General features: G+C 45.1%; 1 protein-coding gene across 1 annotated transcript in view; it reads right to left on the reverse strand.

Moving 5' to 3' along the window:
• The window catches only part of LOC118407944 (von Willebrand factor D and EGF domain-containing protein-like), a 129,403-nt gene that overhangs the window by 14,321 nt on the left and 91,832 nt on the right, over window positions 1-23,250 (reverse strand). The window contains exons 2-7 of the mRNA XM_035808517.1: window positions 4,171-4,343; window positions 3,525-3,753; window positions 1,609-1,668; window positions 1,056-1,291; window positions 541-630; window positions 99-228 (exon numbers count right to left, since the gene is read on the reverse strand). Coding sequence (XP_035664410.1) covers window positions 99-228; window positions 541-630; window positions 1,056-1,291; window positions 1,609-1,668; window positions 3,525-3,753; window positions 4,171-4,343 — 918 coding nt within the window. The remainder of the gene's footprint in view (window positions 1-98; window positions 229-540; window positions 631-1,055; window positions 1,292-1,608; window positions 1,669-3,524; window positions 3,754-4,170; window positions 4,344-23,250) is intronic.

The raw sequence follows: 23,250 nt of genomic DNA on the forward strand, positions 1-23,250 counted from the left end.
AGTCAGATAAGAAGATGTAGAAGATAAATATCCAAGAGCAGAAGAGAAGACTGTTGCAAGATAGACTTGAAACAGGCAACCCGACAAGGTCAGCTTACCCTTGTCTCTGACGTTGAGCGGAATCCTCAGTCTGCAAATGTCGGACTGGCACACGACGGGAACGGTGAGTTCAAAGGTCAGCTCATGCGCCTTGCCGTTTTCCTGTATTACTGACTGTAGTGGGTATATCTAGTGGGATAAACAGGGTAAAGTCAGTACATATACTCTTAACTACGCAATCTTTGGTTGAATAGAGTCCTAGGCACATTTGACCCCCCCCCCCCCCCCCCCCTTTTGAGCAATGTATCCTTCAGGTCACACGTTCGCAGTGAACGCCCCATTCTGTTCAAAGCTATTAGACAATTCGTAAACTTAACTGCTTTTCCCAGAGCAACTACAGAATGCAGGCAATGAAATCATGATCAAAAAGACGGAATCTAATGCTTTGGAATCTTACTATAGATCAGGACAAGTCTTATCCTACTCTCCATATTATCCTACCTTCATGCCAGCGAAAAAAGGCGCACTCTCCAGTCCGGCCTCCCTGAGTTCTGGGGGGTCGATGTAGTACGCCTGCACCTTACACAGCACCTGTGTGGGGATAAGGAAACATTAATGAAGAAATATGCCATCGTCACGTCAATAGAATTACCTTCGTCAAGACTATGAACGTGAGGACTACCTCTTGCTTGAAATTCAGTCCTACGAAATAATCACTTGCTCGAACGGTCTAACACCTTTGCAAAGAAGATATGAGGCCGTGGTACACTAGTAACCTAATTAGTCAAAGTATTTAAGACTATTTCCTTTCCACTGATCTTTAAAATCAGTACAATATTGCAAGCTACAAATGGTATGGTGATGTATCGAAATTTCACAATATAAAAAATGTCTTCAAGCAGAGGTTAGGATTGGAGGCTAAGCTCATCTGCTGTCCTACACAAGAAATTGCGGTCATTTCTACCCCTCAACCACGAAACCTTGGCTAGGTGAAGGTTTTAACCTCTACTCCTTACCGTCTCTCCAACCCTCCACTGTGCACCCCTCCGGAGAAGTGAGTACGGCTGTTGAGTTTTCGCCATGGTGATCTCCACCCTCTCTCCGTTATACCTCTCGCGGAACCACGTCACCTCGTACTCCACGTCACCTGACTCATCCGAGGCCTCTGATCGGTGGGAACAGTTCAGGTACACAGTTCGACCAATCACAGCCGGTCTGATGAAGGGCGTGGCTGTCAAGGTGGGATGCGGCTCTTGAAAATCATATAAAGAAGAGTCCAAATTAAGGTAAGATCAACGTTGCGTAATTAGCTGACAAATACTACTAAATGGCCGGTCTGGCCCTCTTGCCCTAACCCGCACACCCCCGCCCCCTCAGTGATGCCCCGGTGGGGTAGTCAAATGGTTATCAAGAAGAAGAAGACGAAATGTAATAACATGCAAGTCATTGTCAACCATTATGAGGTCATAGGGCCTTAGTATTGACACAGAGTAAACACAGTACAGGTAGAGGTTATGACTCGCTGCAATGATCAAACGGCCCACTAGAGGGCGATCGTGCACTACTTACTTCTACATGGCTCGTACCCGTCTGCTGAGTACATCCCCGGTTGGCACTTGGCGCGCTCACCTGTGGGAAACAGTACACAGTTTCAACAACGTCATGGAAACACGAAACAACACACGACTCAAAACGTCCCATCTGAATGATCTGAGGTCAGGACCCCGACAGTAAGGGCGAGATTCGAACCCGCGACCTGTTGATCCTGAAGGATGGTTGCCAACAATAGCTCGATAACACTGAGGACTCAGAGTTTGGGAGGCAGCCAGCGGGTACACAGACAGACATGTTCTTGGGCACTGCAGCGGCTGGAAGCTGTTAAAGTCCTTTTCTTTTCCATTCTTCAACTTCTACTTTTACATGTTTTTCTGTCCTATGCAGTCTGCCAGTCAGACAAGCTTCAATTCTGGTTCAAACCAAAGTCAACTTTCTTGTGTGATATCAAAAGGCTTATAACTGTCTGCGCCGCATATTTGACACTTATCATTCTCTTTCCTAAAGTTTAAACCTTATTCATTGTCTTCAGAAGATACTGACAATCTGGTCGACTGACGGCACGCTATGAGATGTACGAATTCAATTAAGTTGTTTTCTGGCGATTCTTTACATCAGACAATCACCATATTGCGATTATAGAAGATCGAGCTAGGTTGCCATCTTGGTCACCTATTGTACGTGTCTGATACCAATGGACTTGGCGTCACAATAATGGACCATTTTCCATTGAGCTCCCAAACCAACATTGACATCGCGTGTTCGCGAGGAATTGGCAGTGCTAGAGAAATATTAGCTACTGGAGACCTGTTTGGGAACAACGGTTTGAAGCGTACGACCTCTTCTAAATATGAGTCTCTTTTGTAGCGAGTCTGGGAAGTAAATTTGGCAGAACATTTAAAAACGTAATTGTGAGCAGATTCGCGGCGGTCCTACATAAAAGTCAGTTCAACCTTGGGTGAACAAACTTGGCAAACTGTCGCATTTCGTTAATAGGTACGGGAACACTGCAAACTTCTACTCGCATCGCTGTACATAGTCCTGTTACGTACATTAAGTGAAAAAAATACGACTTAAGGCAACGTGCAAACGTCACGGCATTGATTCAACAGTTTCAATACGTTTATTTACTATTCTCCAAGTAGAAGTGGGTCGCTGAGATTAGTAGGAGCTGGAATTTTCACCGGCGAGCGAGCAAGTAAAAATCCCGGCCACTACTACTCTCCGGGACCCAACCTCTGCTTGGAGAATATTTACTTACAAACTGGAGGTATAATAAGTAAGTCTGAAGTTAATAATGGGTAGATCATTGTCATCCACGAGGCTTAAGTGAACGTGTCATTGTGTGTGGCGTGGCGCCAACAGCGCTCTTTGAAACGGAATCCCCGAGCTACAAAAACTGCGGAGGGAGTCAGACAGTGTCAATGGTCGTCCCAGTAGGCGGTTAACTACACCGTGTCTTTCATTGCAGACTTCTTTCCGCCTTTCGCGTGTGGATTAGCAATCATTGCAGTATATGGCAATTTTGCCTTACGGGAGGTTGGAACGTTTTAACTTCTGTCGAGCTAACGCCCCTTTGACATACCGACCATGCTATACGTACACGACAGAAAGTTGGTAACATCCACTTGTGAACAGTCGGTCCTATCATATCCCCGATGAAATTGTACAACAAAGTTATCGAAGGACGTATCTTCAAAAGGAATTTAATGTTCAGCTTTTTAGTCATACAAAAGAAGCGGTTTAACTGCACACCCCATTTGCCTGCGTATTTCGTGCAATTATCCGGATGGTGCAACAATGCGAAGTTATCCAGCTAGACCACATTGTTTTGGATTTTGGAGTCCCGTACAATTAACAGAAGTGTGCGGCAATCCATTGTGCAATGAACTGGTTTTTACTATGCAAATGTATCGCGGATGGATACATACCCACAGCGCAGTACGCCATCATGCATCCCTGCGCGGGTTGTAAATGGTACACGAAGTAGTCTCCGCAGTTGCGGACTTTGACGGGCATGCGCAGTAGGCAGCAGTCAGGGGTCTGTCCCGGGAAGCCCCACACCACACAGCCGGTGTACGCTCCTGTCTCCCCAGGGGTGGGGAGGCTCCCGTCCCCCAGGGACAGCCAGATGGGCGCCTGGGTCCCGCAGTGGTTCATCTGGGAGGGACAAAAGAGTTGATTCAGATTTTGTAATAAGTAACGACCTGTTTAAACGACTTATTTTCGTATTTTCATTCAACTGCAAAATTGCTAACATTAATAATACATATCAAATAGTACAACAATTAATAGCTAACTTAATGATGCGTCAGATGAGACAGTAAGGGGGCCAGAAATGGCAGCCTACGCCCAGGGACGCCTAGTGCTGAATAAATAATAAAATATAAAACTGGCTTAAATTGGGCAAATGATATGCCAATAGGGCTGGTAGGAAAGGGACTGATAATGATACGTCATCTGGTATTTCTTTCCTAAAGTTTCCATGGCATTTTGTTTTTATCTCTTTCGGAGCATTTATGGGATATTTATCGTCTAGCATTGTTGGTTTTCTAACTTGAGCTACTCCCCACCGACCTGCACACACTGTGTGGGTATCTGCGCGTCCTTGCCGTGCAGCTGTAGCCTGTACCAGCCCGGCTGCAGGTCCCGGTCACAGATCCGCCGGGCCTGGGGAACATCCGCCACCGCCACGCTCCGGTAAGGGTTGTCAAGCACCACATGGCCGCTAGGAGCGCACTCCGGGATCGCTGGAGGAACACAAGACAAGTGTTTGTTTAGTTAATCTGTGTCCTAAAATCAAATGACTGGCATAGATACTAACATTCACACCGCTTCAATGACATCTGAACACCAAAACAAGACATCTGTGTGTTTGAAGATCATGGGGTGGCCGTTCGGAGTGCAATTATGAAATGCTGGTGAAAAAGTGATATGTTATAAAATCATCTGAAAATCTTAATAAATTTGATTAAAAACAGCAGGTGGCAAAATATATTCCCTACACGAAGGAGACTGTCGTGCCAACTGCGGCCGCTGGGGGCGCACGTAGTGGTCTCTATGATCTACAGTAATGATGCTGGTGTGATACGTAGAGGTGCGATTAATACTGGCTGATGAAAACAGGTACAGATGCAGACACATGTACGTACATCATCAAAAGTGCTGCATTTCTAACTGTTTAACCGTTTGCTTATTTGGCCTGGAGATTTAAAGTTTGAAAGTTAAAGTCCCAGAGATTATTTCAGCTGGATGTCTGTCTGCCTTTGAGTCTGATGAATCGTGAGTTTAGTCTTATGTAATACTGAAACTAACATGAGTCGCCAGGCAAGGTCATGTCCTTGAGAGCTCACAATGTCTAAACAAGTAAGGATCACACGGTCTGAGGTGTCTTCAAGCATCAACAACGACGTCCTGAAGTCTGTTCGTTTGTTTGGGTTGTGAGGTTTGGTCAGGGACAAGGGCGATTAGAGAGCACTAACGCTGAAAGGTACCGTCAGATTATGTAAGACCAGGTGCTGATAAATGGACTTAGTGTAAATCAGCAAACGCCAATTCGCCGCTTTTCTTTGGTGTGAAATGTGATTCTCTAAGCCAGTCACACAATTTCGAAAAGAAAGGACTAGTAGAAGTATGTACAGCAAGTACAACATGTCTATATTTTCCTCGTGTCGTACATTTTTTTCTTATTCTATCCCTAGTATGTGTGTCGAGTTTTTCTTCAATGACACAGACCTAAGACACTCTCCCCACACACAAACATACACCTGCATGACCTATCTATTGATATAACGGTCGACCCCTCTCTTAAACCCCTCCCACAAACTCCACTGAACCGTCCCTGCGCGGAGACCAGACCGGAAGCCGGCGCTGTTTGCCGAGTTCTGTCGGCTGCAGGAGAACAGTAGCCGGCCCGGCCGCAGACTGGCGGCACGGAGTAATCTCCAAGCAGATTCTACAATAGCATAAGATAGTACCAAACTGGCCAAGGAATGTAGTAAGCCAAGAGTGGCCATTTGCCAGGTAGCGAAACACACATGTACACCTAAGCTGACTTCACTCCTCTGCCAGCTTTTGATACTATCTTATGCTACCGTAGGATCTGTTTAGATTTATTAATACGGGTAGCAGACTGGCGGCACGGAGAGACCGGAACGGCCTGCAGAGGTAAACATAGCCTAGGGACCATTCTCCTCTGGTCGGCTTTGGGGTGCTTTACCCGGCCTAGTGTGCTAATACCTCTGTCACATTATCCAGGATCTTCGGGCGTATCGATGGAAGATCGGCCATATCTAAGATCGACAGAGGGTTGCGCGTATTTTTCACCTGAAAACCGTCCCTGTCACATCTAAGCCATACTTTGTACCTTGTACAATTGGTGTGCAATAAAGTTATTATTATGAGCGAGACTCGGGCGATTGCCGCAGAATCGTCGTCCGATCGATTTTTGCCAAAAGTGTGACAGGGGTATAAGGAAGGCACCGACCTGCATCTGTCAGCCTGTCTGATTAACTGCCCTTTGAGATTTCGCCGCTGAAGCCTGTAGCCGGCCTTTTGAGTTTACGCCGCCAGCGGAGACTGGCTCCGCAGTATGGGATTTTTTTTTCGTCGGGGCGCGACGAAATCTAACCCAAACCCGTAAGAACTCCCCCGGCCTGCACTATTAACGGCACGGGCCGGCTACCCCTACAGCGCCGAAGAGCATCTCAAGCGCCTCGATGGTATGGTTACCCGGCTAGGCTTAGGTCACATTGACATAACGGGGCCCGGCCGGTATGTTTGCGGAACGAAAAATAAAAGTATTTACCCAAGAATATACCCAAATTCTGCTCCTGACTAATTTTGTATATGTTCTGTGTGTTTTGTTGCATTTCTTATCATATTTTTCGTTCCCGAAAGCTAACCGGCCGGGCCCCGGGTTGGGAATTGTGACCAAGGCCTAAGGTAAACATCGTTCAGTCCGAACACCTGTAGCGGCTGGAGAGGGCTGGAGAGGGGTCACTTCAGAACTAGGTCATCCATACTTGACCAAACCCGGGTAACCTGGTTTCTTAACCTTCCAGACTGGCACCTACCCGATACACAACACGCGGCACCGACATTTGTCTAACAGGAGAGTGGAGAAAGCGCTAAGCTGTGTATTGTGCGTGATGTGCGCGACCTTACACACTCCGTGTTTCTTGTAAACCACTCTAATCCTCAGAACACGACAGTCTCCTTTGACCTTAAAAGGCTTACTTTACGACTTATCCCTTCAAGGTTACGTCAAGGTCAGTGCACTTTCCTTAAGTTGACAGGAGAAGGAGTGAGGAAAAGCCGGTTATCTGGACAGCAGAGGTCTGGGTGGATAAAGGCGACACTTTCATGACCAGGAAATCACCAAAACACAGCTTGTCGACCCAAAGCTGCATTCCGTCGCCATGGCAACAGATGTCGTCAGCTGTGCGGATGGAATGTTATCAGCTGAAAACATTCCCGCGATGCGCGGGCTACAAACGTGTTCATGTTTCTCTTGGTCTTTGTCAACAAGAGTGGCCAGAAAAGCCTTCCTAACGGCGTACTGCCTTAAGGGTCTACTTTGACATTTCGTCAGGCGGTTAGGCGTTGGCGATCTTTACTCAAAAAACATCTACTTGAAAATCTCGCTCAGTTCCAAGCTCTGTGTATCACGTAACAAGTGTTCAGTCTCTTAAAATACGTTAGATGGAAGATCGTAAAATTTCCCGATAGCCCATTTTGTGTGTGTCAGGTCATTACGATCTTTCCACAGACATCTACAATGTACTTGGAGACTAGAAAATTATCGTTGCTCCTTGCTTCCGCTCTAAAAGCTGCCTAGACTCCTAGCCATCAAAATTTCAGAAACACTATGCAGTTCTTGATGTGCAGTCGAGATAAACCAACTTCCCAACATACAACACTTGCCAAAAGCGTTGCCTTGAGGAGGAAGAAAACAGCCCGGATTTGGGGAGGCTTGGTGTTCTCTGTGACACTTCAGCAGGGCTGTAGGATCTACACACCGAACAGACAACATTCCTCTTTCTTATCTTTATTAAAGACGCCTGGAGGGGGATCTTGGAGGGTACGATAGGGATGTACGGTAGCTTGGCTTGGAAAGGTGGTTTGGTGTACGTGTCGAAAAAAAGCAAAAACTAGATCAAACTCTTTGTAGACTCTTTGAATCTTAAAAATCTATATCATGTAAACATCTGTTTTGGTCGAATAACGGTCAGATTCGTCACCCATGAAAGGAGAAATAGTCGAAACTTCCCTCTTGCTGGGTGGCAAACTGTAAATCCATTATGAGATTTTTTTCTCTCGCTTCTTCAATTGCAGTTCACAATTCTGACCATCCCTGTGAGGGTTCCAGTTTGCCATTGATTTCTGACAGCCTAGTCCGGATGCCAGGCTGTTTCAAGGCCCTATAAAGTCCACCATCTCGGCTCCAGGGCCAACATATACGACATATTACCCAGGCTAAATTTTGCCACAGCCTCCCCGAATTCCACCCTGAGCTACAGGGGTATGTTGTAGCTATTGGCCTTGGATCCGAGGAGCTGGCCTGAATAGGCATTGGAAACAGTCTGTCATCCAGGCTAGCCAGCCATGCCAGCCCAGCTGCAAGAAGATCATTACCTAATTCTCCCGCCACGTATCAGGTGTTCTACTGGGCGACCTTCCCCCTGACCCGGCCTGACCCGAGCCGGTAAAGCCCCGGGCAGGCTGCAAACAGCCGGGCGGTCCACCCTGCACTGCTCCCCGCCGACTCCAACAGAACCTCACGCCACCATGCATCCCCGACATGTTATGAGCTACGAGATTTACCGTCCGTTAAACAAAGCGACGGGTGACTTGTATCTGTTCCCAGCACCCACTTGACACTCATGTTGACATTGACCTCTGCGACTGACATCGAATGTTTCACGAAGGTCATAATGGCTGATCTCCCCACTTGCCCTTCGCCTCTGTACTTGACCCGCTATGACCCTGTTATAAACACCCATTAATAAAGGACACATCCTAGTCATACAATAGCGGGTCCAAGGCCGAGCGCACAAACCTTGGGCATGCCTATTCAAACAGCCTGTCTACTTCCTAAGTATGCTAGTCTACAGCCGCTATGGATGTAGGAACTCGCCTTCAGAATAAGTTTGATCTTTTTGGAAAGAATAGACCGTTTTTGTCCATCTGCAAGTGTCATTAACTCCTATATACCACCCACTTGTCCTATTTCCTCTGCCCCAAAACGCCGCACAGGAATTCGGCCTGCCCTCTCGCCAGTTATCGGGCTCTGATTTCTGTAATGACTGAAACATGTTGGAAGGTGAAGAGTAAAGAACTTCAGACCCGTCACATAGCGGGCAGGACTGCGGGAAGTGACATGAATCACATAGAGGTTCACCGGACAGGCGTTCCTGTCAGTGGGTACTGCAGGCCGGTAGACTTAAGTTTGTTTCTGGTGCTTCCCTAACGCCATGTTGTCACCATCATCATCTTCTATTGACTCAGAGCGTTATCTAGTGGTCATTTTGGTCAATAAGCCATAAGCACACGTTTAAGGTTTGTTCTTAACTTGATTAAGAAATTGTGAGAACTAATTATCACTAATGATCTCCCCTCGCCTATTTGTTTCGTGGTTACACATCTTTATCTGATGTACTTTTTTTTACGGGTACCGCTCAATGTAACCCAACCTGGTGATAATCTAGCACCCTTTCTCCTCCTCCTCTTTTCAATTAGTCTACACGTACCCCACAGTGTTAACGACCGGCCCTTGCAGGGAACTACACACGGGTAAGACCAGACACGCGACCGGCTGGACTTAACAACCGGGGGAGTAAGCTTGAGCGTGCAGTTACATTACCTGGCTGCTGTAAATACGTAGAAGCCGCTTAATTGCACACCCATTTGCCACGGATTTCATGCAAATATCCTAATGGTGCAACAAAGCGAAGTTATTAAGCTGGACCGCACCGCCATGGGATTTCGTGCAATTGACAGAAGTGTGCGATTATCCGTTGTGCAATTAACTGGCTTCTACTGTATAATGTTAAAGATATCTAAGAACTTTGATACATTGCAATCAGGTTTGTGGGCAATTGACACATTAACATTGAGCTCAAAGTCCTGCTCTGTAATTCTAACACCTTTTGATCTGTTCTTGTCGTGTTACTAGACCTGGCTGAGCTCTTTGCAACGCTCGGCTATTATATAGCAATCCATATCGATAGGAGTCTGTGTGGTTAATGTCTTTTCTTTCACCAATCAGAACCCTAAGGAGCCTGGAAGAGACTAGCATATGTAAGAGAAGCCTTGAAGGCACAAGGACACAATCAGTCAATAAAGCGGAGTCTATGTTCAGACGTGTATACCACACAGACCTGACAGATTGTACACCCGTCCTTGCCTTGCTTATTTCCGTTAATAATACCGTCAGCACGTTATTGGATCTCAGCTGAAACACGAGCCACCCGTCGCCGAGTTTAATCAAACATCTTGTACGGGGCAGGCCAGGAATGGCAACGCTAATTGGACGGAATGAGCGCTTAAAATTCCCGACTTCACACTGGCGAGTCCGCATCCCGGCTTCCCCTGTGCAAGGTCTTCATTCCAACTGTTGAGTGGAAGATGCGGTATAATCTTGATTGAATCTGAGACACTGGAATGCACAGCATCTACTACCACTCTGTAGGACTAACAGGCATAAGAATTCGTTTGTCACGAGAGCTGTTAGAGGCCTAAAAAACCTACATTGATTCAGTTCTGTTGGACACTCGCTGTCTGAGTATTTTCTAAGGCTGAAAAAATACACCAGATGATTATTAACGTTGTGTATCGTATGTAAGTTTTTGATTCCATGGATTTTATACCTCTTAGTCAATTATGTCTATTTATTTCTATTCTACTCTGTATGACGCCAACGCAATGCAGATCTGTCTACATTGAGTACCATTTGCTGCTATGTTGATTTCTGATAATCAAAAGGTTTGAGTTTTGACTTCCAGGGAAGAGATGATGGTCCGATAAACGGGGGGCCAGACGCTCCCGCTATGCCGAGGCAATTGAGGTCAGTGTCTCGTTATCGACCTGTCCAGACCAACTAGTCATGTATCACACACAGTCAAAATAACGGCAAGCCTGTGGCTATCTAAGAGGGACATGCATGTGTCCAGACCAACTATCTGTATCACACACAGTCAAAATAGCGGAGTAGAGGCCCGCGGCTATCTAGGACGGGCGAAGATGTATCCACTCAATGTCTGATGATAAGCATGATAAGGGAGCTAGTTTGACTGAACATGGACAAGAATGCCTGAATGGCATTCAGATTGTCATCATCACTGTATTACCAGTCAAGCCGTCCTGTGAGGCATTAGGGTTGCCATGAAAGGCGTGGATAGATCAAGGCAGAAAAGACGGACGGATGGACAGAAGCAGACTACATCAACTACCACCTACATCATGGACTGTAAATCATAAGTGCATTGGGTGTGACGAATGTCTCAAAAGCAAGTTACAGCACCGTATAGAACACCATCTCCATTGATAGAACTGTGTTATCTAAAGTTATGAAGGTTACAGAGAAGCATGCGGTGACTGACCCGGGGGGTAGCCGGACCTAATCTTCCCACCACGCGCCAAGAGACGAACGGCAGCCTGACGAACCGCGTGTTTGATTTCCTCTGACAAGCGAGAGACGGTAGCAACTTGTCAACAGTGAGGGGACTGTGTCCTACAGAGCGTTCATTTGATTGGTCTGAAATACTTTCATTTGTGGAAAAGACCAGAGAACGAAAAACTTGAAAATCCTCCTCCAGTTAAGAAAAGTCACTTTGGTGTTATGAAAGCAAAATACTGTAAAACACAATTTATGCAAATGTTTGAAATGTAATGCATATAAACTTTAGAGCCCAGAATAGATGTAATTCACAAGGTACAGTGGAAAGAAAAGCAGCATTTGATATCTTTCAACGTTCAAAACCACTTAACAGAACAAGGTAATTGAAAACATACAGAAATTTGCGCAGGAAATAACCTTTCATTTGCAAACGATGGACAAAAACCAGGTTATTTCAATGACACTAATGAGTTCTCTACAGACGAAGACTGATTTCCATTCCAACCCGAATGATACACTTACTGGAAGCACAAGGCTGTCAAGATGTGCTAAGTAGAGACATCTGCCGCAGATGGAACTCATCAGGCAATCATGCAGGAGTGACCTAAGGGGCTCTCCTCTATCATCCCCTGTCATTCGCTCCCACTTAGTAATTTTCCAGATACCTGTAAGTTTTAGACTCGATGAACTTTTGTTTCTGTAGAGTTATCCCAACGTTGGACACAATCCCGACACCACCCCGATCTAACGGACGTTTTCGGGCGACCGGAATTTGGGTCGAAATTGTACGACAGCGATTCGGTTGAAGGTGTTGTGGTCTCTCATTAGAACACTTGTCAAGCATGACACGGAAGTATTCGGCATTTGACTGATGAGACTTGTAGTGTTGGGGGGGGGGGGGGGTATTGTGCTCACGAGTAGATTGAGCAATCGAGATACTGCAAAACTCGGCGTTTTCATTAGAGTACCCAGTCTACCAGACTGGTATGCCCTAAGAAATAACGTTTTCTATCTGCTGGTCTCGTCAGCACACTTATCGCGGAAATAAAAGCACACGTGAGACACGGGACGTGCCGAGAGAGGCAAAGGTGTGCCACACAGTCGGACAGTCTGGCAACCTGGTTGTCAGCAAGCGCTGGGAGCCACAATGCTTGTATGGGTACGTGCCGGCTTCCCTGCACTGCGTCGATAATTGGACAGTTACGAGCTTATCTTCCAAATAAACAGAGGTGTGCAACGAGTCCCAATCGGCCGGGGAAGGAGACATAAACGAGGGTCTGCTTGGGGGGTGGGGGGTGGGGTGGGTGTTGTCACGACAACGATTTACGCTGAATTCAAAAGAACCCAATACGCTAAATCAAGGAAGGCAATTACGCTAAATAAATTTGGTCGCCTCGCTACGAATGACGTAGATACGATGGTTTTCTCCACGGGAAATAAAAATAGGCTGCCTACGCTTTACGGATAAGAGCATGCAGACCCTCATAAACGCGGGTAAAGCGGATCCATTGAACGAGCCCGGCCCGACGAGGATCCAACCGCCGGACAGGTTGTTGTCTTTGCTACCGCTGTCATGTTTATTTACATCTAGGGATAGAATAAACAAGTAGTTTCCCTCAAACAAATAACCGCGGCAGCCCAGGGAGTCAGTCTAACCGGATAGACAAAATACCTGAGGGGATATCCAGCTCCCACAACCAGGGATTCCCCGAGAAAACAAACGGTGGAAGATTTGTGTTTAATTGATCCGGCTCTCATCCTGAGGATTTGCGGTTCCACACGCACAATGGCGTGCCTAAGTCAGTTCACAATAAATAACAAGGTATTCTTCGCCCAGACTTGGCGGCTAAGACATAAGTAGATTAAAACAGTCTTACTCTCCTCTTTGTTCTATCTACACTCAGCACAAAAAGTTTGGAATATCAACTTCGGTTGATCATATTTATGTTGTTTCTGCATCAATTTCAATATATTATATATCTATAGAAAGCTTGCATGATTTTCTTTCCAATGGTATCAAACTCATTATCATTGTTAAGTCATGGAACATACACTAGGCCTGCTAACGTGAGTGGGTCACGAAAAAAAAGTGCCCAAATTCCCCTGTTTCTGTTCAAAACTGTATCGTCCGGTTCAACCGTTGTTATGGCCGCGGGTGACAATGATTCAATCAATCCTTTTATCACCTAACGTTTGGTATACAGAACATCCAAGTTTCTTTTTAGCATATCTGAGTAGAGTATTTTATGAGTGTAAATTCATGGAACGAGGACTAAGCCCGCTTACGTACAGGGGGTACTACAGATAGAGTGCCAAAATTACCCTACTAAAGTCAAACACTCCATGCTGCTCATTTTCTTCCGTCAGTACTGACTTGTGAATGAAGGCAAGTTGAATAAACATGACATGTCAATCAAAGCTACTATTAATCTTTATTCAAGCAAAAAATCTGAACCATGGCAAGAGGTTATCAATCGAGTGCTAGCCATAAGCCGTAGGAAGGCTATTGCACCCTAAGACTGTGCTCCAGCATCCACTGGTCCTTGCTCTGTGTGGACTGGTGTTGTAATCTTGCAGAATGGCATTTGGTCCAATATTGAAGAGGTAGAATGTTGCTACTGGATGGAGGATGGTGTCCCTATATGTCACCACATTAATTTGCCTGGAATGATGACGAGTCTTGTTTACCCTATGGTGGTTATACCACCCACACCATGACGCTGCCTCCACCACCAAATGCCGAAAGTTACTCTTGCCTTGTCAGCGTGCGGTTCTCCTTGCCACATCCACGCTTTGATTCTACCATCCAACTATCGAAAGGGCAGATGAACCCTACTCAAGTGTACTAAAACCTTGTATGTTCCGTATACAAAATGTGAGGTGAAAAGAGGACTGATTGAACCAGTGACACACGCGCCAATATCAACATGACGATGCAGTGTTGAACAGAAGTAGGGGAATTTGGGCACTTTTTTTTCGTGACCCACTCACGTAAGCAGGCCTTGTGCTCGTTTCATGTGTTAGCAATCATGATAAGTTTGATACCATGGGAAAGAAAATCACACAAGCTTTCTATTGATATATAATACATTGAAATTGATGCATAAATAACAAAAATATGATATACCAAAGTTGATATTCCAAATTTTTTGTGCCGAGTATATGTTGTTGCCGCCCGCCAATCCTTTCATTTGTACCTCCCTATGACCTAGTTCCCACTTCTTCTCATTGCCCACCACTGCCTTAGGATCCGTCCTGTGTAATCGTCTAATCTCCAAGCAGATACTACGGTAGCATAAAATAGTATCAAAAGTTGCCAAAGGAGTGTAGTCTATACCAGTGTGTTCTGCGGCATATCAGCCTTCGGTAGCCAATGCACACTCCTAGCACAGCTAGTACACTCCTTTGCCAACTTTTGATACTATCTTATGCTACCGTGGGATCTGCTCGGAGATTATAATCGTCATCCTATTACGATTAGGGGTGGGTGGGTGTAGGGGTGGGGGGGTTGGTCTATGTAACATTCAACAAGGATGATGCTGCCACCTCGTCTACCCTGCTCTAGCGCTAGACACAACTTGGATATTACACCTTCTAGGCAAGCTTAAACCTGACATCAGAAGTGGCCATTGCCCCCTCCTCAGCCAGACTACAGTATGACATTACCGCCTCCCACTAGTATCAGCACAGAAACGTGACGAGGAAAGAATGTCAAAACAATAAACAGAACAACCCGGAGTGGCTTCCTACATCCGTGTGGTACATCCGCCTGTTCTCTGTCCTATCTGCTAATTCCAGAGTCTGGTAAATAAGCAGGGCTAATTATAAAACATGTCGGGAGCATGTCAGGTTAACGTTCTGTTGGATACATGGATACATAGAAACATAGCAAGGAAAGTCTTGCACTGAGATGTCGGGAATTTCAATTAAGATGTACAAACTTCAATGGCAAAGGTTCACACCGTAGATAAAGACATGTGACATGTTTGACATTTGTGGCGAAGGAAAAAGCAGCTGCGGAGGCGATTATCTTAATGACCGGACTCAGGCCTGGTCCTGTGCCAGCGATGGGACACAGTATAGTTCCAGATTTAAAGGTCTGTCTTGGTTTAGAAGTCTTCATCAGGATCCTAGGGGAAGAGATTCAGTAACACCATCAGATGTGCATCACTATCACTGCTGCGTTGAAAGATTGGACCTGGTTCTGTGCCACCAAGGCAACACTGGGTAGTCCCAATTTAAAGGTCTGTGTTGCGTTGATGTATATGTTTTTATTCGTCAGGATCCTATGAAAAGAGCCTTAGTAACACCATAAGATGTGCATCACTATCACCGCTGCGTCGAGAGATTAGACCTGGCTCTGTGCCATCATGTGATACTGGATAGTCACAATTCAAAGGTTTGTGTTGGTACTGATTAATGTCTTAAGCAGGTAAAGGGCACCAGAAACACTATCAAATGTGCATCAGTATCACGAGAGAGTGGACCTGGTCCTGTGCCAGCAATGGAACACTGGATAGTCCAGATTTGAATGTCTTAGCCTGTGTTGATGTAGATGTCTTCATCAGACCGGATCCTAAGAAAAGTGCCTTAGAAACACCATCAAATGTGCATCCCTATCACTGCTGCGTTGAGAGATTGGACCTGGTTCTGTGCCAGCAATAGAACACTGGATAGTCCTAATTTAAAGGTCTTAGGTATTGTAGATGTCGTCGTCAATCCGACTCATCAGGAAGACAGGATCCTAGGAAATGAGTCCCAGTAACACCATTGCTCAGTTAGAGACTAGACCTTGCCCTGTGTCAGTAGTGGAACCTGATTCAAAAAGTGGAACACTGGATGGTCACAATTTACAAGTCTGTGTTGTTATTGATGTCATGGAAAGGAAAAGCGCCTCAGAAACACCTTCAAGTGACCATCAGTCCCAATTTAGATGCCTGTGTTGCTTCATATTGTATTGATGTCTGGAGCAGGAAAAGCGCCTCAGAAACATCTTCAACTGACCACCAGTCTTATTGCTACCGCGATACACTGACATAGTCTCGTGCCAGCCTCAATTTAAATGTCTGCATGGTTTCATTTTGTATTGGTGTCTTAAACAGAAAAAGAGTCTTATAACAACGTTAACTTCAAATGTACATCAGTATAATATCTGGCTTGGGTTCGTGCTTGTAATGGGGCACTGGGTCGTCTCAATTTAAGTTAATTAAATCCTTATGTTGGTTCATTTATATAGATGGTTTGAATAGGAAAAGAGCTTCAGAAGCACCTTCAAATGGACATCAGTATACATTTTGTCCTAGTAATGGGACACTAGGTAGTCTCGGTTTAAACCCTTGTGTTGGTTCCTTTTGTATTAATGTCTCGAACAGGAAAGGGGCTTTAGCAAAACCTTCAAATGCACATCAGTATCACTGCTACCCTAAGAGACCAAGCGTAGTTCCGAACCAGCAGTGGAGCACTGGGTAGTCTAAATTTGAATCCTTGTGTTGGTTCGTTTTGTATTGATGTCTTGAACAGGAAAAGGGCCTCAGAAACACCTTCAAATGGACATCAGTATAAGTTCTGTTCCGAGGGATCAGGCCTGTGTCCGCTAACGGGGCACTGGCTCGACTCAATTTAAATCATTGTTACAGTTCCTTTTCTATTAATGTAATGGACAGGAAAGGGGCTTTAGCAACACCTTCAAATGCCCATCAGTCTCACTTCTACCCTGAGAGACCAAGTGTAGTTCCGAACTTAAGGCACGGAACACTGGGTCGTCTCAATTTGAATCCTTGTGTGATCTTGTGTTGGTTGGTTTTGTATTGATGTCTGGAACAGGAAAGGGGCGTCAGTAACACCGTCAAATGGACATCAGTATAAGTTCTGTCCCGATGGATCAGGCCTAGTAATGCAGCACTGGGTAATCTCAATTGAAATCCTTGTGTTGGTTCCTTTTATACAGATGTCATGAACAGGAAAGGAGCGTCAGTAGCACCATCAAATGAACATCAGTATCACTGCTACCCCCAGGGACCAGACTTGGCCCTGTGCCAGCGATGAGAACACTGCCTGGGTATAGTACCACTTTGAAACTCGAGAGGAAGTTCTGTGTTGGATGCTTTGTGTGACTTGTGTTGATGTGTTCACCAGGAAAAATGACACCATCAAATGCACATCGATGTCTGGAAGCCAGACTGTTGTCAGTGGCCCACACGGTCAGTCGCTCGGATCTAAAAGGCTTAAAAGGAAACGTTGGTTGTCCCCACAGGAAAGCCAAGCCGCCCTCGAGCCAAAGAGCAGGCCAGTGTAGACCCTGACAACATTCTTAGTTTGGTATTCAGCCGTATTATAGCTCCCATGCCTCTTCCAGTGTCCTCTTCACAGGACAGAAGAGACTCGGGAGTTATAATACGGCTGGATACCATGCTACAGCATTCAATTACCACTATATGTATATACTTCGAGGGTGGGCTACCGAGAAAGGTTAATACTTAGTCTAATGTTGCAACTCACAACTGTAATTCAGAGCCAGAGGGTACTAGTATGTTATGTATTGGACTATTGGTCGCTATCCAATCACTTCCCCAACAGGGAAAGCCCAGGCAGAGCCATCAAACGTACATCGGTTATGTGCATAGGTATAGCTGCCAAGTCTTCTTGTCATACTCTCGCAATTGACAACGCAATTTGGCAGCTATAATAGGTTACCACTACCATGTACCAGACTACATCTCGGTGTAATTGTAGGACCTGAGTGTACCTACCACAGGGGTACTCTCGGAGCAGAGGTTCGGCTCCGGCTGTTTTTGACGTTTTTTAAACGTTTTTATCGGGCTTTCTATTTTGTACGGTCGTTTTTTCTTCATTGGGTGCGACACATAAATAAAACGGTACGAAATAAAAAGCCCGATAAAAACGCTTAAAATACGTCAAAAACAGCCGGAGCCAAACCTCTGCTTGGAGAGTACTACACGCGGGTGGCCTGCGGAAAGGGGACACTAATGTTACAGAGGACCAGCAAAGTTTCCTGTGGGTGAATTCCTGCACGCTTCAGAACCCTGCCGAGCTAACAACAGACCAGTGAGACACGTTTGTATTCCCCACGCGTGTTTCCTAGTTTTTTCTTATCCCAGGTAAACGGCAGCAATTGGCCAAAATAGCTGAAAACCTATACGAAGTTAGCCATGAACAATGTAATCATGAGGTAGATTAGGCTTCTAGTTTTACACAATTGTGTGTATTTCTAACCGTCTGGAGGGCAAAAGGGGACTCCATGATTCTGTATGTACCTAAACATTCCATATTTATATTATTAGCTACAGAAATGCGATCAGCGCCAACATGGTGTGTTATGGTGTCTACTGAGTCTACTGCAGGTTAAAGCGCCGACACGCACGTTCTCGTCTGACCCCTGACCTCTCACGGTCTCTCGCGGTGCTCCAATGACGGGAATGTACAAACAATAAACAGTACGTTATCTCTGTAGTCCAACTGTCTAATGTTGCGTGATCCTCACATCTGTGGTGAACACTGGCGGGTGTATATGTATATGTATATATTTAGCCGAACGTTCACACCGTAAGGACGTGGGAACCATACTTACATACACACTGTGGATCACATGTAACTTGTCGGACTCAGGTTGTATGCCTCGAAGAAAAAGAACCTGAGAGTGAGAGAGGGGGAAGGGGGAATGAGAGAGAAAGAAAAAGAGAGCAGGAAAGAAAGACGCAAGATAAGAGGGATGAGAGAGAAAGAACAGAGGGGAAAAGAATAGAGAAAAGAGAGGAGAGAGAAGGGAGAGAAGGGGGCAGAGAGAAATAGAGGGTGGATGCTACTCCTGAACGTAATTTTGCATTGAATTTTTCATCGCTCGAACGTATGCACCGTTAAGCACTTGAGGCGACAAGGGTATGTAGCGTTTTGAAAAGGTCTACAATACTCTACAAAGAGTCACAGAGTACGGTAGTAGACCTGTGTTACCAGCACTATGGTGTACGTGTTTGGTGTGGTCCTGGCAAGCTTCAACCATTGACAAGACATACGTTCTAACAGGGAATGGAGTCTGTTTGGGTGTAACGGTCCAGTTTCGGCTGTTGGGACATCGACAGGAGCTCTTGTTTAACGGTAATGGAAGGTTAAGTACCAACACGCGCACAGATAACTAACAGGAGAGAGGGCTGATCATCGTCACCCCGTATTAGGTTAGAAAGGCAGAAGGGCTGGAATTATAAAGACTAGTAGGGATATAGAGAGGCGTCGTTGTGCACACTTCGTAAACCTTTGCAAATTGGGAGAATATGTTGAGACCTTGTTTAGGCTTAGGTCACATTTCCAAAGCGGGGCCCGGGCGGGCAGCTTTCGGGAGCGAAAAGAATGACATAAAATACATCAAAATACACAAAATGTCAAAATAAGATTCATGGGCATGATTTGTGTATATTTCTAGGTATACATTTTAATTTTTCTTTTCTTAAAAGATCCCGGCCGGGCCCCGCTTTGGAAATGTGACCTAAGCCTTAGGGAGAACACCGGTTTTGCCAGGCTTAGAACACTCATAGCAATAACAAGATTTCACGGGAGCTTGCTATTCCCCAGAATGGAACCACTTGACCCATAAAAGACAAGCATGTCTATATTGGCCACCCGTCTATACATACACCGAATTTTATCGGGTCTGATAAAAGTCGAGTAGTCTTCGGGCAGGCATCTGTATCTGTATCTACATAACCGGTATTAGGACACCCTGTCTGAATTTTATGACTGACATCCTCGCGCGCATTGCTTTACGCCTGTTCTAAAGAAGAAAAACTGTGGTAACATGTGACCTAATGGTATTTCTCATCAACTTAGTAGAAGTGTATGCTTGCCTGAGGAACTGCTCTCCAGTGTAAGGAGGCACATGGTCAAGGCATAGGGCCACAACGCCCTTGTTCCCCTTTTTAAACAGGAATGGCAATAAAGATATTATTGAAATGGTGACGATTGTCTCTTACAGTCTAACTGCAAGCCTCGAAAAGATCGGACTGGATTAAGTCCTGTGGTTTAGCAGTTCGCTGTATTTTTTGTCGCCCTCTTGCATTAGCTTTGTGGTCCCATGGGATGTTATCCATATAATCAAATCAACATGGCCTAACCACTTGAACCAATAAGCATTCCATCTGATTCCCTTCACACCCGCACTGCTCAACCACCATCTTCCCTAGGGACGTCCTTGTGGCGATAAAGATAGAGACTTCTAACTTTAGACATTGATGAGTAAGAGATTTACAGAGATTAGACATTTCTAAATTTGGACGTTGATATAAACAGACATGGCTGACTTTCAGTTGTACTTAAGAGCTTGTCACCTCCATGAAAAAAAAATGGGGGTATAGTTTTGATGTGTCTGTCTGTCTGTGTGTCTGGATGATTGTGTTTTGTGGTCACCATAACTCTAGAACCTCTAAATGGATTGTAATGACATTTGATATGTGGACAGGTGTTGGAAAGACGAAGATGAGTCGATTTTGGCCCCCCTTTTGTGTGACCTTGGTACTGCAGCAGAACAGATTTTTTTTCTATAGGAATTTATGTCCTGACACACATAAATAGGTTAGAGTCTAACCACTCTTTAATACATGTCGCCTAGTAAAACAAACTAAAGATGAAACTACCCAATGAAAAACTTCAAATCTCTCCATGTTTACTGGGACATAAGTGACCGGCATATTTGGTTACACAGCAGCCTGGAAACACAGCACGTCCTGTGGGAGTACTAGTCTTTCCAATTTCTTTTCCCTTAGAGCTCTTTTCGCGCAAGACAGACTGGTAGCCTTTCATAGGCTGGTAACACAGACCATACAGTTGCTCACAATGTACAGACATTACGTTCTAGTTAAAGTATGTTGATCTCATGGTCATACACCGGTCGTCGTCATGCTATGGTATGACGTCACCCCTTGTGTGGTACCTTTTCAAATAATAAGACAAGAAGTAACTGTCCCAGACATAATAGAGATCTGCACTTTGTCCAGACACAGTTTCATATGACCCTGACCTTCCAAAGTTCACAAAACTGAAGCTTGTCTGAAAAACCGGAGTCATTCCCGACATTCGACTACATTCACCAAGGTCAAGATCGATTTCTTAAGAATGAAGAATTTTACTAAGGGCGAAGGCGTTCCAAAATGCAATCATTTGTCTATTCTAGTTCTTTGCAAGGTGCATAGGCATGTTAAATGTCGTCCCCTTATTTTCTTTTGTCCAGCTTTTTAAAAGTTCATCGTCCTATGTGTCGCATGACTTAGGCGTCCTAAGAAAGCAGCATGTCAATATTCGTCAAATGATAAGATGCATTAGAGATTAGATAAGTAATTCAATGTTTTAAGAAGTTGTTTGAAACGTATCCTTATGTCATGTGTCACATGCCTTGGGCCCCATACGATGCCAGCAAACCTAGCGTTGATAAAATGATAAAATACCTTAGAGATGAAGTTTTAAGAAGTTGTGAAGTAGTGGAATTTAACCTAATACCTTGTGTCACATGCCTTGAGCCTCAAACGATACCAGCACTTCAGTGTTGATCAAAAGATAAAATGCCTTAGAGATGAAATAAGGAAAGTTTTTTTAAGAAGTTGTTTAGGAATGAAACTTAACCATAATGTCATGTATCACATGTCTTGTGCATCATACAAACCCAGCGCTCACCGTTGATCAAAGGATAAGATTCCTTAGAGATGAAATAAGGAAAGTTTTTTAAGATGTTGTTTGAACCTTGTCCTAATGTCATGTAGTAGTAAAATATGTATTGGGCCTCATACCAGTACTTTAGCGTTGATCAAAGGATAAGATGCCTTAGAGATGAAATAAGGAAAGTTTTAAGAAGTTGCTTGAAAGCGTACTCTAATCACGTCAGTTAAAAGATTAAAAGAACACCAGACGCGCACAGACCGTAAAAGTGGCACGCCTTCCACATTCCACTTTACCCAGCATGCCCCCGGGGGCAGCCGCGTCACCTGCACATCAAAAGGACAGCAGAGCGGTTAACCTTGGAACGACCTTCCCGCTAAGTACCGCTGTGTCCCGCGCGAACTGAGGTTAATTTGTACCTCCGGTGGCGGGCTGGGGACCATGTGTGTCGGGGAGTGAGGAGTGGTGAGAGAAGAGTGGAGGACCAGGAAACGAAGCCTGGTAACTACACCATCAACCATCATGAGTTCGTCGCTACCTGTACGGTGCCAAGAGAGTTACACGCCCGCGGCCACCCAGTTCATCAAATGAGAGCCAACCTTTTGAAAAGCCTATCAAACTTGGCTGAATATACTACAAATACAAGTTCACACTTGTTGTACTTCATTCTGTCACTGTTGTAGAATTTCGGGGGGGGGGGGGGGGTATAGTTATTGATTATTGGGGTGGGCCGACTACTCGGTACTCCCTCTTCGCAGCCGCGTACAGGTGGGGCTAAATCGCAAGGGTCTGGAGCGGCTAACATTGGGCATCAAAGTTGACTTGTGTCGGCCCTGGAAATATTCTGTCATCCAGACTAAGCAGACTGGTGCCCTCTTAAGTACCCCTAGCCATCCCCTGGAGGATGCTGACCAGGCTACACCTCGGGCCTACTTACGAGGTGACCTGTTAAGTGCCGACGGACTGTAGAGTCTACACGATCTCAGCTGCAAGATTCGCTAAGCCCGTTTTCTGTGGAAAAGCGATTAGCGTCAGGCGGCGAGGAAACCTTGAAACCGTTTATAGTGGTTTGATGATTGAGACTTCTAGACGAAAGGTAGACATGGTGAAATGTACCCTTTGGAAACTAACCCCACTTTCCGTATAATGACATTTGAATAAATGACAAACCACTAAGGGATTTCTTTTCAAAACAATAGATTATATTACTCGACAATAGTACATTGTACAATGTATACTACAAAATATTATGCTATCGATAACAGTATAGGAGTTACATTAAAATAATATTTAACTTGCGACAGTTAACAAAAGAAAACACATATGTATACATCTCTACTGTGAAAGCACAGCTATATTACAGACCAGTCGCCGTCCTAGGT

The sequence above is a fragment of the Branchiostoma floridae genome, unplaced genomic scaffold (assembly GCF_000003815.2).
Source record: "Branchiostoma floridae strain S238N-H82 unplaced genomic scaffold, Bfl_VNyyK Sc7u5tJ_1501, whole genome shotgun sequence".
NCBI classification, from domain to species: Eukaryota; Metazoa; Chordata; class Leptocardii; order Amphioxiformes; family Branchiostomatidae; genus Branchiostoma; species Branchiostoma floridae.